Genomic DNA, 12,953 nt, shown 5'->3' on the forward strand with positions numbered 1-12,953 from the left:
AAGTGGCCTCATCCAGACCCTTCGGGCTATTGAGGAAAAAGGAACAAGGTAGCTTCCTTGTTCAAGGAAGGAAAAGAACTTAAAAATCAAGTTCCATGAGGCAGGCAGAAGTAAGACAAAGATCCATATTAAAGGAAATGCCTACCATAAAGGTCAGGGTTGAAGGTTAAGGAAGCAGAGGTACCTAGGTATATATATAGAGAGAGAACAATTTATAGGGCGCTTTACATTCTCTTTGAGTAGTTCGTACTCTCCTTGCTAGACATCACTTTCCGTGTCTGAACTTTTCCCTGTTTCACAGTGAAATAATTCATTAAATAACTTGAGAAAGAAAAATTTGACAAACCAAAATGTGAGCAAGGGAGTGTTATTCAGGAAGCAGAAGCAAAAGTTGGTGTGAAAGGACAGCTCTCTTTCACAGCATAGTTCCTGGCACTCGGCTTTTGTCTTACTTTGAAACTTGCTAAAATTATCCAGAGAAGGAAGAATTTGGCTTTGGCCATTTGCAGTGAGTAAGACAAGATCCTTGGTGATCTTGGACTCAGGGTTTGACCCCAGTAGGTTGACAGAGAGCCGTGACTGGAGTTCATTCTCAGTTCCTACTGTGAACTCAGGTTTCTTTTGATGGGGAGGAGAAAAAACTTTTCACTCAGTATCCTGGCCTTTGTATGCTTTGTATTTTCTTGTCTTCTTCATTCCCTTATCCCTTGTCACAGAGCAAGAGAAACAGGTAGCAACTACCAAAGTCCCTTTCCTGGGAAGCAGGATCAAATGATTGTTAAGTCTTTGAAGTCTGACAGGGTTGGATTCATATCCTAGATCCACCAGTTTCAAGATATAGTCAATAGCTTAACCCTTCTCTCCTCATATCTATAAATTGAGGATTAAATACCTCATGGGGTTCTTACGAGAATTATATGAGAGTACTTTCAAAACTTTGGAACATAGTGCTCAATAAATCAAGGCAGCTGCTCTGGTGATAGTGATAGAGATATTTGGTTGATGATGGTGATGCTTTCTCTAAGCTTTTCACCTCTGTTCACTTGTGTACAGTGAATTGCACTTAGTGTGTCATCGAAGTACATCATAATTGAAAGTGATGAGTACTGAGCTTTCTGTAGGACTTTGATGGAATCTGGAAGATTTCTGTACATTTGTGGTTTTTTTTTTTTTTAAGATTTTGTTTATTTGAATGAGAGGGAGAGAAAGCAGAAATGGGGGAAGCAGCAGAGGGAGAGGGAGAAGCAGATTCCCCACTGAGCAGGGAGCTGGATGCTGGGATCATGACCTGAGCCTATGGCAGACTCTTAACCTACTGAGCCACCCAGGTGCCCCTCTTATACATTTGTTTTAATTGAGTTTAGTTGTGTCTTTGTGTCAGAAACAGTGGCTATCTCCTCCCTTTTTGTAAAGAGAATCAGATACTTATGAGAAACAAAGTTAGGTATTAGTGTATACCTACTTTGCACAGTTTGGGTGCCATAGTTTCTTTGCTTGCAAACCCTCTGCTTTTTGAGCAGATGTACATATGTGATATGATAATGCAGTATATCACGCTGTGTGAAGTACAGTACAAGGAAGACAGTAAATAGAATAGAAGATTAAAAGAGATCATTTGAATTAGAGAATATGAATCTGGATATGCTTTTGAAGTAAATGAGTTGATTTGGTTACCAAAGAGCTACATGGTAAAAATCAAAAAGTATTTTCATGGGTCTTGATTCCTCTCCCTTTCCCAAACTTTAAAAAAAAAAAAAGTAATTGTAACTGGATTGAAAACTAGTGTGAACTATTTAAGTGCTTTGGTAGTGGACTTTCAGTTCATTTAGGTGTTATTTACTTATTGTCTTGGAGTATATTAATTGTATAGATGCATTGAGAGGCAACATGATGTTGCCGATTGAGCTACCTATAAGACCTTGTGACTCAAAATCTCCCTGCATCCCAGGTTCCTCGTATGTTCAAAATATGGTGATAATTCTTAGCTCATTTTTCATCTTGTCTTGCATTCCATCTTTATTTTTGTGCATTGTACATTGGCACTATTACAGCTTCATAAGATACAGCCTAGATGTGATGAGACTGATTTGAAACTCTTCTTAGAGGTATCCAAAAGGGAGTTTTATGGGACTTTTCATAAGTTTAGGTTTTCTTAAGTCCTAAATTCTTACTCTGTTCTAGAGATTTTCGCTGTATGTTCTTAGCATCCACTTCGTAATAAGATTACTTAAAGAATAGTGTGAAATCACCAATATTTATTGCATAGTGTGTTGGTTGTTATTGCCTGAGTCTGTGTTTATCCGTTCTTAGAAAACCTATGGACACCGTGGTGGTAATGGAAACCGGAAGTGAAAGGGGGAATGGGTAGCAAACTGTGCATTAGCCAAGTTCCAAAATGCTTTCTTGATTTAGCAAAATATGTAACAATGAAAACATTCATTTCTGCAATTATCATTTTGTTTGGAAATAAATAATTAGCTTGAAGGGAAGTAAGGTGAAACGTAATTGGAGGGCAGTTAAATAACAGTATATTAAGAGTAGTATAACACATGGTCATGTGTAAGTGCATTTGGCCTTATTGATTGATATATATTGATTGGGACTTGAAAGCCAAGTCTGTGTTTCATGTTAATATGTTAAGGTTAATAAGCCTTTTACTATTTTGAGATGAATAATGACTCAGGAGGATCAACTAACTTATCCTAAATTGCACAGCCAGTAAATGGTGGTGAATAAAAATTGGAACTTTCTGACTCTTAAGCTATCTTTTCATTTTACCAGTCCAGTTTTGCTTCTCCTTGGCAATCTGTTTTGGCCACTGAAACAAGCCTTTCCAATGCTATCTTTTTCAGCCTCTAGTTTCACTGGGCTTTTTAGCTCTTTGATTTTCACAGCATCTCTATGTTCAGCTTGTCAGGTTCTTTAAGTATCTGTCTTGGCCGAGATAATTATGTTGGGTTACACATTAAAAAGAAAGGCACAGCCAATACTCAGTATTTGAGTAGTTGGCCCCTGAACTGCCACTCTCGTACCTGTGTGGGCCTAGTCTATGCCTTGGATAACCCATAAACCCTGTTATCATCTGGACCAGGTTTTGCTCCATGGTTCATTGTAAGACAGTGTAAGAATTACTACTGCTTTATAGGTGATGGTGTAGGGGAAAGATACAGATTTAGGACTGGGTCAAAATACCAAAGAGCTGTGTGAGTTTGTCTAAATTTCTAAACTTCCTAGAAAGCCTTAGTGTATTCGTCTACAAGAAGAAAGAATACCAACTTCTTATGGTGATTCTAAGAATGAAATGAAATAGCATAAGATGTCAGCTGCTTAACTGTAGCATATCTTGGGCGTATGGTAATGCCCAAGAGGTTGCTTCTTACCCATTTTTCTGGCTTCTGATCTGCACCGCTGTCGCTGGGCATCTGCTTTAGTCTTATCCTCTTTGCTTTACTCCACTCCTGTTCTCACTGTTCAAAAGCCACAGACAAGGCTTCTCACATCTTTGATGTGCCCTCTCTTGATTGTTCGCCCAGAGCCTATAACTGGTGAAATTTCTGGCTCTTCTTCATGTGCTCTTGGTTCCCAGTCTCCAGTGGGTTTAACTAATGCAAACCATTTAATGTGGATTTTGTTTATAATGTAACTTATTTCTCAGTTGGCCTGTATAGTACTCCCTAACTTAAGTATTTCCATTTGTTGTCTTAAATCATCCAGAGTGGGGATCTTCAGAACATACAAACAGAACCATATAGTTGAAGAACACATTTTTGTTGTTAAGATTTTATTTATTTATTATTTTAAGTAATCTCTACACCCAACTTGGGGTTTGAACTCACAACCCTGAGGTCAGGAGTCACATGCTCCATCAACTGAGCCAGCCAGGCACCCCTCAGTGTTCATTTTTTAAAGAAACAAAATTCATCCTTTTAATTATTTATTTTCTGGAAATTTTAATTGTTCTTTTAATTTTTTGTGTGTTAAATGATAAAGCCGTAAGCACTCTGGTTTCTAGATAACTTAGGGGATGATGTTTTACATTTGTTTCTTAAGAATTATAGTAATTTCAGGATTCCTTAGGTGGCTCAGTCAGTTAAGTGTGTGCCTTCAGCTCAAATCATGATCCTGTAGTCCTGGGATCGAGCCCTACATCTGGCTCCCTGCTCAGCGGGGAGTCAGCTTATCCCTCTCCCTCTGCACTTCTCCCATCTTGTTCTCTCTCTCTCTTTCTCTCTCAAATAAATAAATAAATCTTTAGAATCATAGTAATTTTGGAAGGGACTTTCTGAAATTTATTCTCTACAGAAAAATTCCTTTTTCATCTAAATAAGATTTTAAATATTGCTTATCTGTTGTTGATTTGGGGGGGAAAAGTGCTTCTTGAATAAATAGCTGGGCTTTATAAATCTTAGTTTAATGTTATAGCTATATTACTCATGGTGATGAAGGTAATATTTAAGATGATTGCCACCAGGCACTATTCATCCAAGATTTTTCAATGCCAAAGATATCGTGATGGAGAAAACCTTAAAGGAATCCCTAATGGAAAAATAAATTCTGATAATTTTTGTTGGGATTTCATTCAGTCCTTTAACATTATGGTTTGCACTCTTGTTATTCCAGGGAAAGGTGGCCCAGACGGCGTGTATGTCAGCTTGCAAGCATTTAGCCACATCCTTGATGCAGCTCTTGCTGGAAGCTGAAGTAAGACAGCTCACCCTGGGAGCACTACAGCAGTTCAACTTGGATGTCAGAGAATGTGAACGTAAGACAGGGAACCATCCCTTTGCTTGTTTCTTTCACCTGTGTGTGTACTCACTTCTATGGAAAAAAAAAAAAAAAAAGGTCTGCGGGGTGTTCGTTCCTGATGGAGTTGAATACCTGGATGGCAGAGACAACTTGAAGGGCACGTAGAAATGGTTCATCAGTAAGCTGATTTGAGCACCCAGATGTGCATAGGCCCCTACACAGAACAGAGATCTCGGGCCACAAACAAATTTGCCATCTAGAGGGGGATACAAGGCAGACATGCATTTAATACACACCAAAGAAAACCTGATTTGTCCGAAGACTTCAGAAGAATGCAGTGCCCAGCCACTTTTTTTTTTTAATTTTAAACCTATTTTTACATCTTATCTGCAAACTCTTCTTCATCTGAAGAACGAACGTGTGTGCATCTATCAGTTGGAGATGCTTTTCTATTGTAGGTAGAAACAAAATGTTAGACAGAGTGATTTAAAAAAATAGGTTTTATTTTTCTTAGAGACAATGAGTTGCTATATTGATTTAGTTGCTCGGTGATATCATCAAGGACTTGGGCTCTTTTTTTTTTTTCTATAATAGAGTTGACACACAGTGTTACATTAGGTTCAGGTGTACAAAATAGTGATTCAGCTTCTCTGTACCTCATGCTATGCTCACCACAAGTGTAGCTACCACCTGTCACCATACAGTGCTATTACAGTGTTACTGACTATTCCTGGGCTGTGCCTTTTATTCCCATGACTTCATTCCTTAACGGGAAGCCTGTATCTTCCACACCCCTTCACCTCTTTACCCATCCTTCCACTCACTCTTCTCTGGCAACCATAAGTTTGTTCTCCATATTTATAGGTATGATTCTGCTTTTGGTTTGTTTATTCACTTGTTTTGTTTTTTAAGATTCCACAGAAGAGTGAAATTGTATGGCATTTAGAGGACCCAGGCTCTTTTGTTCCCTCTCTTATGCCATACTTAGAGTTGTGTGGACTTTTCCTCTTCATACATATTATTCCTTTTCATACATGTATTATGTTATAGTCAGAAGAGACTCACATTCCCTCAAAAAAATAAAAGTAAAAACAGAAATACCATCTGACCCAGTAATTCCTCTAATAAGAATTTACCCAAAGAAAACAGAAACACTAATTTGAAAAGATACATGCACTCCTGTGTTAATTGCAGCATTACTTACAGTAGCCAAAATATGGAAACAACCTAAGTGTCCACAGATAAATGAATGGAGAAAGAAGATGTGACATATATCTATAATGGAATATTATTTAGCCATAAAAAAGAATACAGTCTTGCCATTCACAACAACATGGATGGACCTAGAGAGTATTGTGCTAAGTGAAGTAAGTCAGAAATAAAAAGACAATAACACATGTTCACTTAAATGTGGAATCTGAAAAATAAAACACCCCCCCCCCAGAAATAGACTCATAAATACAGAAAACCAACTGGTGAATGCCAGAGGGAGGGTGGGGAATGGGTAAAATATGTGATGGGGATTAAGAGGTACAAAATTCTACTTAAAAAAAAAAAAAAACATGACAGAGATGAAAATTAGAACTTAAGGAGTATAATCAATACTGTAATAAGTTTGAGTGGTGGCTCACTTGTAGTCAGCATTTTGTAATGCATATAATTGTCAAATCACTATGTTGTACACCTGAAACTATAATATAATATTGTATGTCAGCTGTACTTCAGTTAGGAAAAAAAAAAAAAAGAGGAGGAGACTTACATTCAAGACAGGAAAAAAGAGGCCAATGTCACGTATTCCTTTTATTAAGAAAATTAAGACCTTTTCAGGAGATCCCTAACAAACTTTCCTGTCTCATTGGTAATGGCACAGTTACGTAGTCACCTCCACCTTTAAGGGAGGCCACAAGATTATCTGGCAAAGTGACAGAGGACCATCATTATTGGGATAGTTGATTCATCGTGAATCATCCCCTTGACACAAAATTAGTTCTGGTTAGGAAAGAGAAGGAAGAAATAGAGAGTGTTCTGGTGTTCATAGTGCTATATCAATGAGAAATGAAGAAGAACAGAAATTCTATGACAACTTGAGATTTTTTTTCTAATTCTAAGAAAATCAGTGGAAAATTCTAAAAGTGTGCTAATACTTCTAACCAGTTGTTAAGATTTTTACTGCCTGTTGGTTTCCCTTGACTGATTTTTAAAATTTTTTTTTAATTTTTTTATACATATAATGTATTATTAGCCCCAGGGGTACAGGTCTGTGAATTGCCAGGTTTACATACTTCACAGCACTCACTGTAGCACATACTCTCCCCAATGGATTTTTGGTGGCTAGAAATTAAGGTTTATTGGCAGTTCTGGTTTTAATTAATTACTGTAGACTTCCAGTTTCAGTCACCGGAATATCAACATCACCTTTTTGCCATAAACAACTGTAAAACTGATTAGAGCAATTCTTTTCATGTATTGGGCAGTGGATAGCACAAGGCTGTAATTTTTTAGAAAGGGGAAATGCATAAGGTAAACTTGACATTCAATCTCGTTTTCTGTCTGGGGGGCACTATCCAAATAGGTGCCCAGGAAAGTAGAACCCAAATCAAAACTGGAGTTTAACACAGAAAAAACAAAACAGAACAAAAAAAACAAAAACAAAAACAAAAACAAAACAGAGATTGGCCCAAGCTCTGGTGAGGCAGCTGGGATTTGTGGGGCAGGATTCGAGAGAGAAAAGAATTGTTTAGCTGTAAGCGTCTACATTGGAGAGCCCTTGAGTCTTTGGTCAAAAACTGAGTTGCCATTTGCAGAGGGTAAAATCCTGTGAGGCCCGGCAGAGTTTAGCCAACTGAGGATCTGTGAGCTGAGTAGGAAAGCCAGACATTAGAATTCTGACCAACCAAAGTTGAAGACCAGCTAATCATCTTGTACATTCAGTAAGACCCCAGAAAGTTAGGCCTTAAGAGTACTGAAGCTCTTGAGTAAGAGCCAATCTTGATCCACCCTAACAAATCCTAATGATACTTAACAAGATAAAGGTCATCTACCAATAAAATAACTGCCTGCCAAAACCAAACTCAACTGTCTTTGAAGGAAGAAGAACATATACAAAATTTCAGACTCTTAACCACATAACCTCAACAATTTTACAGGAAGAGTTAAGATTTGGCATGCAAAGAGAAAGGAAAATGTGACCCATAACAAGAAAGGACAGGCAATAGAAATAGACCCACTGATAACAGAAATGTTGAAAACAGAAGACAGGGCCTTTAAAAATCTGCCTATGGATATATTCAATATAAACTATAGCTGAATTTTTTCCCACCTTTCGTAAAAAGCATTAACCCATTGATTCAAAAAGCTCAATGAATCTTACGCAGGATAAACACAGAGCCACACTGAAGTACATTACAGTCAGATTGCTAAAAAAATAAAAAATAAATAAATAAAAGAAAGTCTTAAAAGCATCCCAAGAAGAAAAGACATAATGAAAGGCAATGATAAAAATGACAGCTGCTTATCAGAATCAGTGCAACCAGAAGGCAATAGAGTATCTTCAAAGGAAAGAAAGGAAAGGAAAGAAAAACAGAAAAGGCCTGTGAACCTAAAACTCTGTTTTGTAAAACGTACCCTTCACAAATCAAGATAAAGACATTTCAAATGAAGAGAAGTTAAGATAATTTGCTTCCCAGGTTTGTACTACAAGTTCTTTAAAAGGTAGTTTTTCCAGTTGAAGGGCAATACTAGAGGCTAACTCAGATCTATGAGGCAGATGACATTGTTCAAAGAGGTCTAAAGCAATAGACACATCTTTATCTGGAACCTTCACATGACCTTATTAAGATAGGACATTTAACTCCCCTTTTCTTGAATCTGGGCAAGTTTGTGACTTGATTATAACCAACAGAATGTGGCAGAAGTGGCCTTGGTGACTTAGGTGGCTCAGTCATAAAAGGCATTGCTGCCACCATCCCCTTAGCTGTTGCCTAAGAAGTCCAACTGCCTTAAGGCCTCAACGACGTAAGGAGCCCCAAATTGGTTTCTGCGAGGAGGCCACCTGGGGAAGCTCTGATGGCCCAACATTTTAAATTTGATGTTCTTGGTGCTATATTTTGTTATATTCCTTTAAAAAGTGTTAGATTGTATTGTGACCTGTATTTACATTTCGTGGGATTGGTTGGAATCTTTCAAAGCTTGCTTTTATGTTTACATCAGGTCCAGAGCCACTTTTTCTATAGGTCTTAACAACCCCAAATCTAAAGCAATGCCTTTCAAAGGATTCTACCTGATGTCCCAGGTATCTGGAGACCTTTCAGTTCTGGCTGGTGGGAATACAAAATATGCCCATCTCTGTAAAAGCTCCGTAAATTATTCAGCATGTTTATTTCTGGTGGTTCTTTCCCCAGTCTTGGGTAGTGTCTTCTCATACATGCCCAGACTAGTACTCAGCCAAGTATTCAGTGGGACCCTTCTGCAATTTTCCTGAGTCCTCTCATTTGTAATTTCCACCTTTCTGGGATTTGGCCAGAAAATACTAGTTGCCTTGGCATTCTAGACCATAGTCTGTGACTTCAACTCAAATGGCCATGTTTTGTTTGGATTCCCTCCCTATGCCCGCTTTGCATCACAGCCTGGAAACTGCCTCTAGGTATGCTTACCTGATTGGTTTTCCTTCTTTCTGAGCTCACAGTCCTGCACTGTCATGTAGTTTCTAAAACCATTCCTTCAGGTGCTCTGTCCATTCTTGAGGGGTTTTTCTTGTTTTCTGTTTTTTTTAATCCAGTGGCAAGGTGAATCCTCTTCCTATTACAACATCATGACCAGTACCAGAATCAAACATCCTCTTGTGCTTTTTAAAAATTTTATATTTTGCAGAAATAGAAACTGCTCTTTGTAGAATTTTAGGGAAAAAAAAAAAAGATGAGCACAAAGAGAAAATAAAAATTACCATATTCTTATCATTGAGAAGTACGTACAATTCCAGGGATTGTATTCGGAAATGATAATATCTAGCAGCCACAGAACTTTTTCTAGAAATCATCCATCTGATTCCTTGCATTTAGTTAGTCCAAATTATTTTACATGCCTCTATCTTGACCAGTCATTTACCAGGGGGATAAAAACATAATGATTGGCTAGACCAGACAAAAGTGATTTTTAATATTGGGTATAAAGTCATCCCTTTCCAAGTTTTGAAGAAAGAGTAGAACCTCATTGTGATATAAACAAAAGGAAGGACTGGGCTTTGGAGTGGGTGAATCAACCAATGTCATTGGCTTAATAAAGTCTGATGAATGATTGGGAGTCACTACTGTATTTAGTCATGACTGTATTTAGTCACAGCTAAAAGATAAAGAGGAATGGAGGTGATGAGGCTAAAATATATGAGCCTTGAGGAAGAGTGATGGTCTAGGAGAAGCACTGGGGAGTAAGGGAGATGCCCATGCTGGTGCCTGATTCTGAAGGACATTTTACATAGGAGAATGAGCAGCTTCTACTTGAGAGAATGGTAGGGGAATTGGTATCCTTAGCACAGAGCTAGCTTTCAGTTAAGGCTGAGAGGTGGAGAGATCCCTTAACGAAAGGGTGGAATCCTACTAGAGTTTGTTAACCATGCCTAAGTGGTTCCAGAGAGCCAGTACTGTATCTAAAGCCATTTGATATTGGTAATAGCCTTGTTCAGACTTAGGATCAGCTCAAAGCCAACATTTGTAGGTCCCGAGACAATGCCTCCAGTAACCATATTACCACTGAATATTTTTTCTCCATATATTGTGGAACCACTAAGATTCATCGATGTAGAGTTTTAATGTTTCACTTCTGATTGTCAGTAATTTGTCTGTCAAGAAACTTTCCATGGACATTTATGTTATTTTAAAAGAAAGAATTCTATTCTACGTCTTTTGCTATACCATCCCCCTAATTCTTTTTTTTCTTTAGATGCTCAGTGGTCTATAAAAAATCTTAAAGAAATGATACATAAGATCCAAGTAACTATACAGAGGCGTATAAAAGCAGCCCCAAATGACAAGATAATTAACACTTACATCTTTCTACCCAGTGGTGTGTGCCTGCAGTATTTTCTCTATTGTCTGTGAGTCCTTGCAAGAACTATAGATGTCCCGAAAGAAATCAAACTCTGGACAAGGTAGAATACGAATGTACCTTAAGTGTTTGACTCTGAGGCCTGGGCTGTCATTTTCTTAGATCCAAGTACACAGAGAAATTGTAGGCATTACCATGAGCCTGAGAAATTCAGCTAGTACAGTGCAGTCTTGAAGAACACTGAGTTCAGGGTCAGCTCAACCAAACGGATTCAAGTCCCCACTTAAATTTAGTGTGGCCATGGGTCCGTTATTTAACCTCTCCCAGTGCCATTTATGAAATAGGAATAATAATAGTAACTAATGCTACAGGGACGGGGTCAGGATTAAATAAGAGAATGCATGGAAGGGTTTATTTTGTGGCCAATAAAGCACTAAGTACGCATGAAGTAGCGGCTTCCCCTGCTTGTGAGAACAGGGGAGCAGCATGAGCAGCGTGGCCTCTGATTAATATCCCCAAGATCTCGTGTGGGCCACTTGGACGTTTGTCTGCGGTTTATAAATCAGGGAGGTTTGGAGATGCCCTTTTATTTGGTGTAAGAAATTCATTTTTGTTTCCAGTAACTGTCTGTGAAACTGCTGCGGTTGTCCTGAAAGGTCTGGTCCAGAACCAATAATTTTCTGATTCTCAGCTTGATGCCCTTGTAAGATACCAGTCAGTGGGCTCAGCTGTTTACAGGCAACACAAATACTTAGGGCATCATTATCTAACAGGAATGTTGTTACGTAATTTTTCCTGATGAGATGCTAAACCAAATACCTTTTAACATGGAGGCTCTTGGGAATTCAGAAGGTGTGAAGAAAATATTCCTCCCCCTTCCAGAGTTGACAGTAACCTCTAGGTATTTCTGCTTTGTATAGATTTCATCTTACACCTCTGTACGTCTGCACATCTTAGTTTTGCTTTTGGATGTGGGAGCCTTGGAACCTGGCAAAGGGACTGGATTTTAAATACCAGCAAGTCTTGATAGCCTCGTACTTTACCTCCTTCGCCAAATGTGGGCTGTTTGTCATTCATGTACTTCCTAGTCAGTCTGTGCCTCAATTGGGAATTTCCTGGGTTTTCTCTTTGTGCGTTCTGAATAGAGAGGTCTAGCTTCATAGTCAAGCTGAACTACTTGTTTAGAACATCAGTTCGGTAATCTGTTCGCTTATTTGACAGATATATGTGGGGTCCCTACACGGTGCAGAGTACCATGCTGGAGGCTGGAAATACAATGGGAAACAATGGATTTTAAATAGGAGAGTGATTTGGTTCAATTTGCTTATTTATTTTTTTTAAATTTTATTTATTTAGTTCTCAGAAAGAGAGAGCACACACAGGCAGGGGGAGCAGGAGGAAGAGGGAGAAGCAGACTCCCCACTGAGCAAGGAGCCCAATGTGGAACTCGATCCCAGGACTCTGGTATCATGACCAGATTAGAAGACAGACGCTCAACTGACTGAGCCACTCAGGCATTCCTTGAATTACTATTTTAATCATATTCTGAGTCTTTATAAATATATAGGTAGATTTTATTTTAGACTTCATTTTGTGAAGTGCCTTCTTTATGCTTATATAGTAATCACAATTTCATTAAAACATTTAAATATCTAGGATACAAGTCCTTTTCATTACAGTTCTGTTTTTCAAGAATGTTTGGGCTTTTTTTTTTTTTTTTTTTTTTTTTTTTACAATTCTTTTTTTTTATGTTTTTTTTTTTCTATATTTTTTTTTTTTTTTTTTTTTTTTTTTTTTTGTCTTAGCCATTCCTTTTTTCTCCCCCCTTTATAGAGTTAGACTCTACTTTCTCCTGTTCTGTCCATTCTCTTTCATAATTTTAGAATACTTTGTCAAATTCTTTTTTCTTTTTTAAGATTTTATTTATTTATTTGGGAGAGAGATGGGTAGCAAGAGAGTGCACATTTGGGGAAGACATGGAAAAGCAGACTTCCAGCTGAGCAGGGAGCACAGTGTGGGGCCAAATCCCAGGACCCTGAGATCATGACCAGACACTTAACCAACGGGGCCACCCAGGCACCCCTACATATGTATTTTTAAAAGGGACTCTGCATTTATCAGGAGCCATCAAGACCAGTAACAAAGCTGCTACAGTATAGAGATATATA

General features: G+C 38.2%; 1 protein-coding gene across 4 annotated transcripts in view; it reads left to right on the forward strand.

Annotated features, from left to right (window-relative positions):
• The window catches only part of EXOC6B (exocyst complex component 6B), a 616,111-nt gene that overhangs the window by 425,810 nt on the left and 177,348 nt on the right, over positions 1-12,953 (forward strand). For all 4 annotated transcript variants that reach the window (XR_009405326.1, XM_059405853.1, XM_059405856.1 and 1 more), the window contains one exon: positions 4,621-4,762. Coding sequence is in view for 3 of the 4 variants with exons in the window: in XM_059405853.1 (XP_059261836.1) it covers positions 4,621-4,762 (142 nt within the window). In the remaining variant the exon portion in view is untranslated. The remainder of the gene's footprint in view (positions 1-4,620; positions 4,763-12,953) is intronic.

Source organism: Mustela nigripes, chromosome 7, assembly GCF_022355385.1.
Source record: "Mustela nigripes isolate SB6536 chromosome 7, MUSNIG.SB6536, whole genome shotgun sequence".
Lineage (NCBI taxonomy): Eukaryota > Metazoa > Chordata > Mammalia > Carnivora > Mustelidae > Mustela > Mustela nigripes.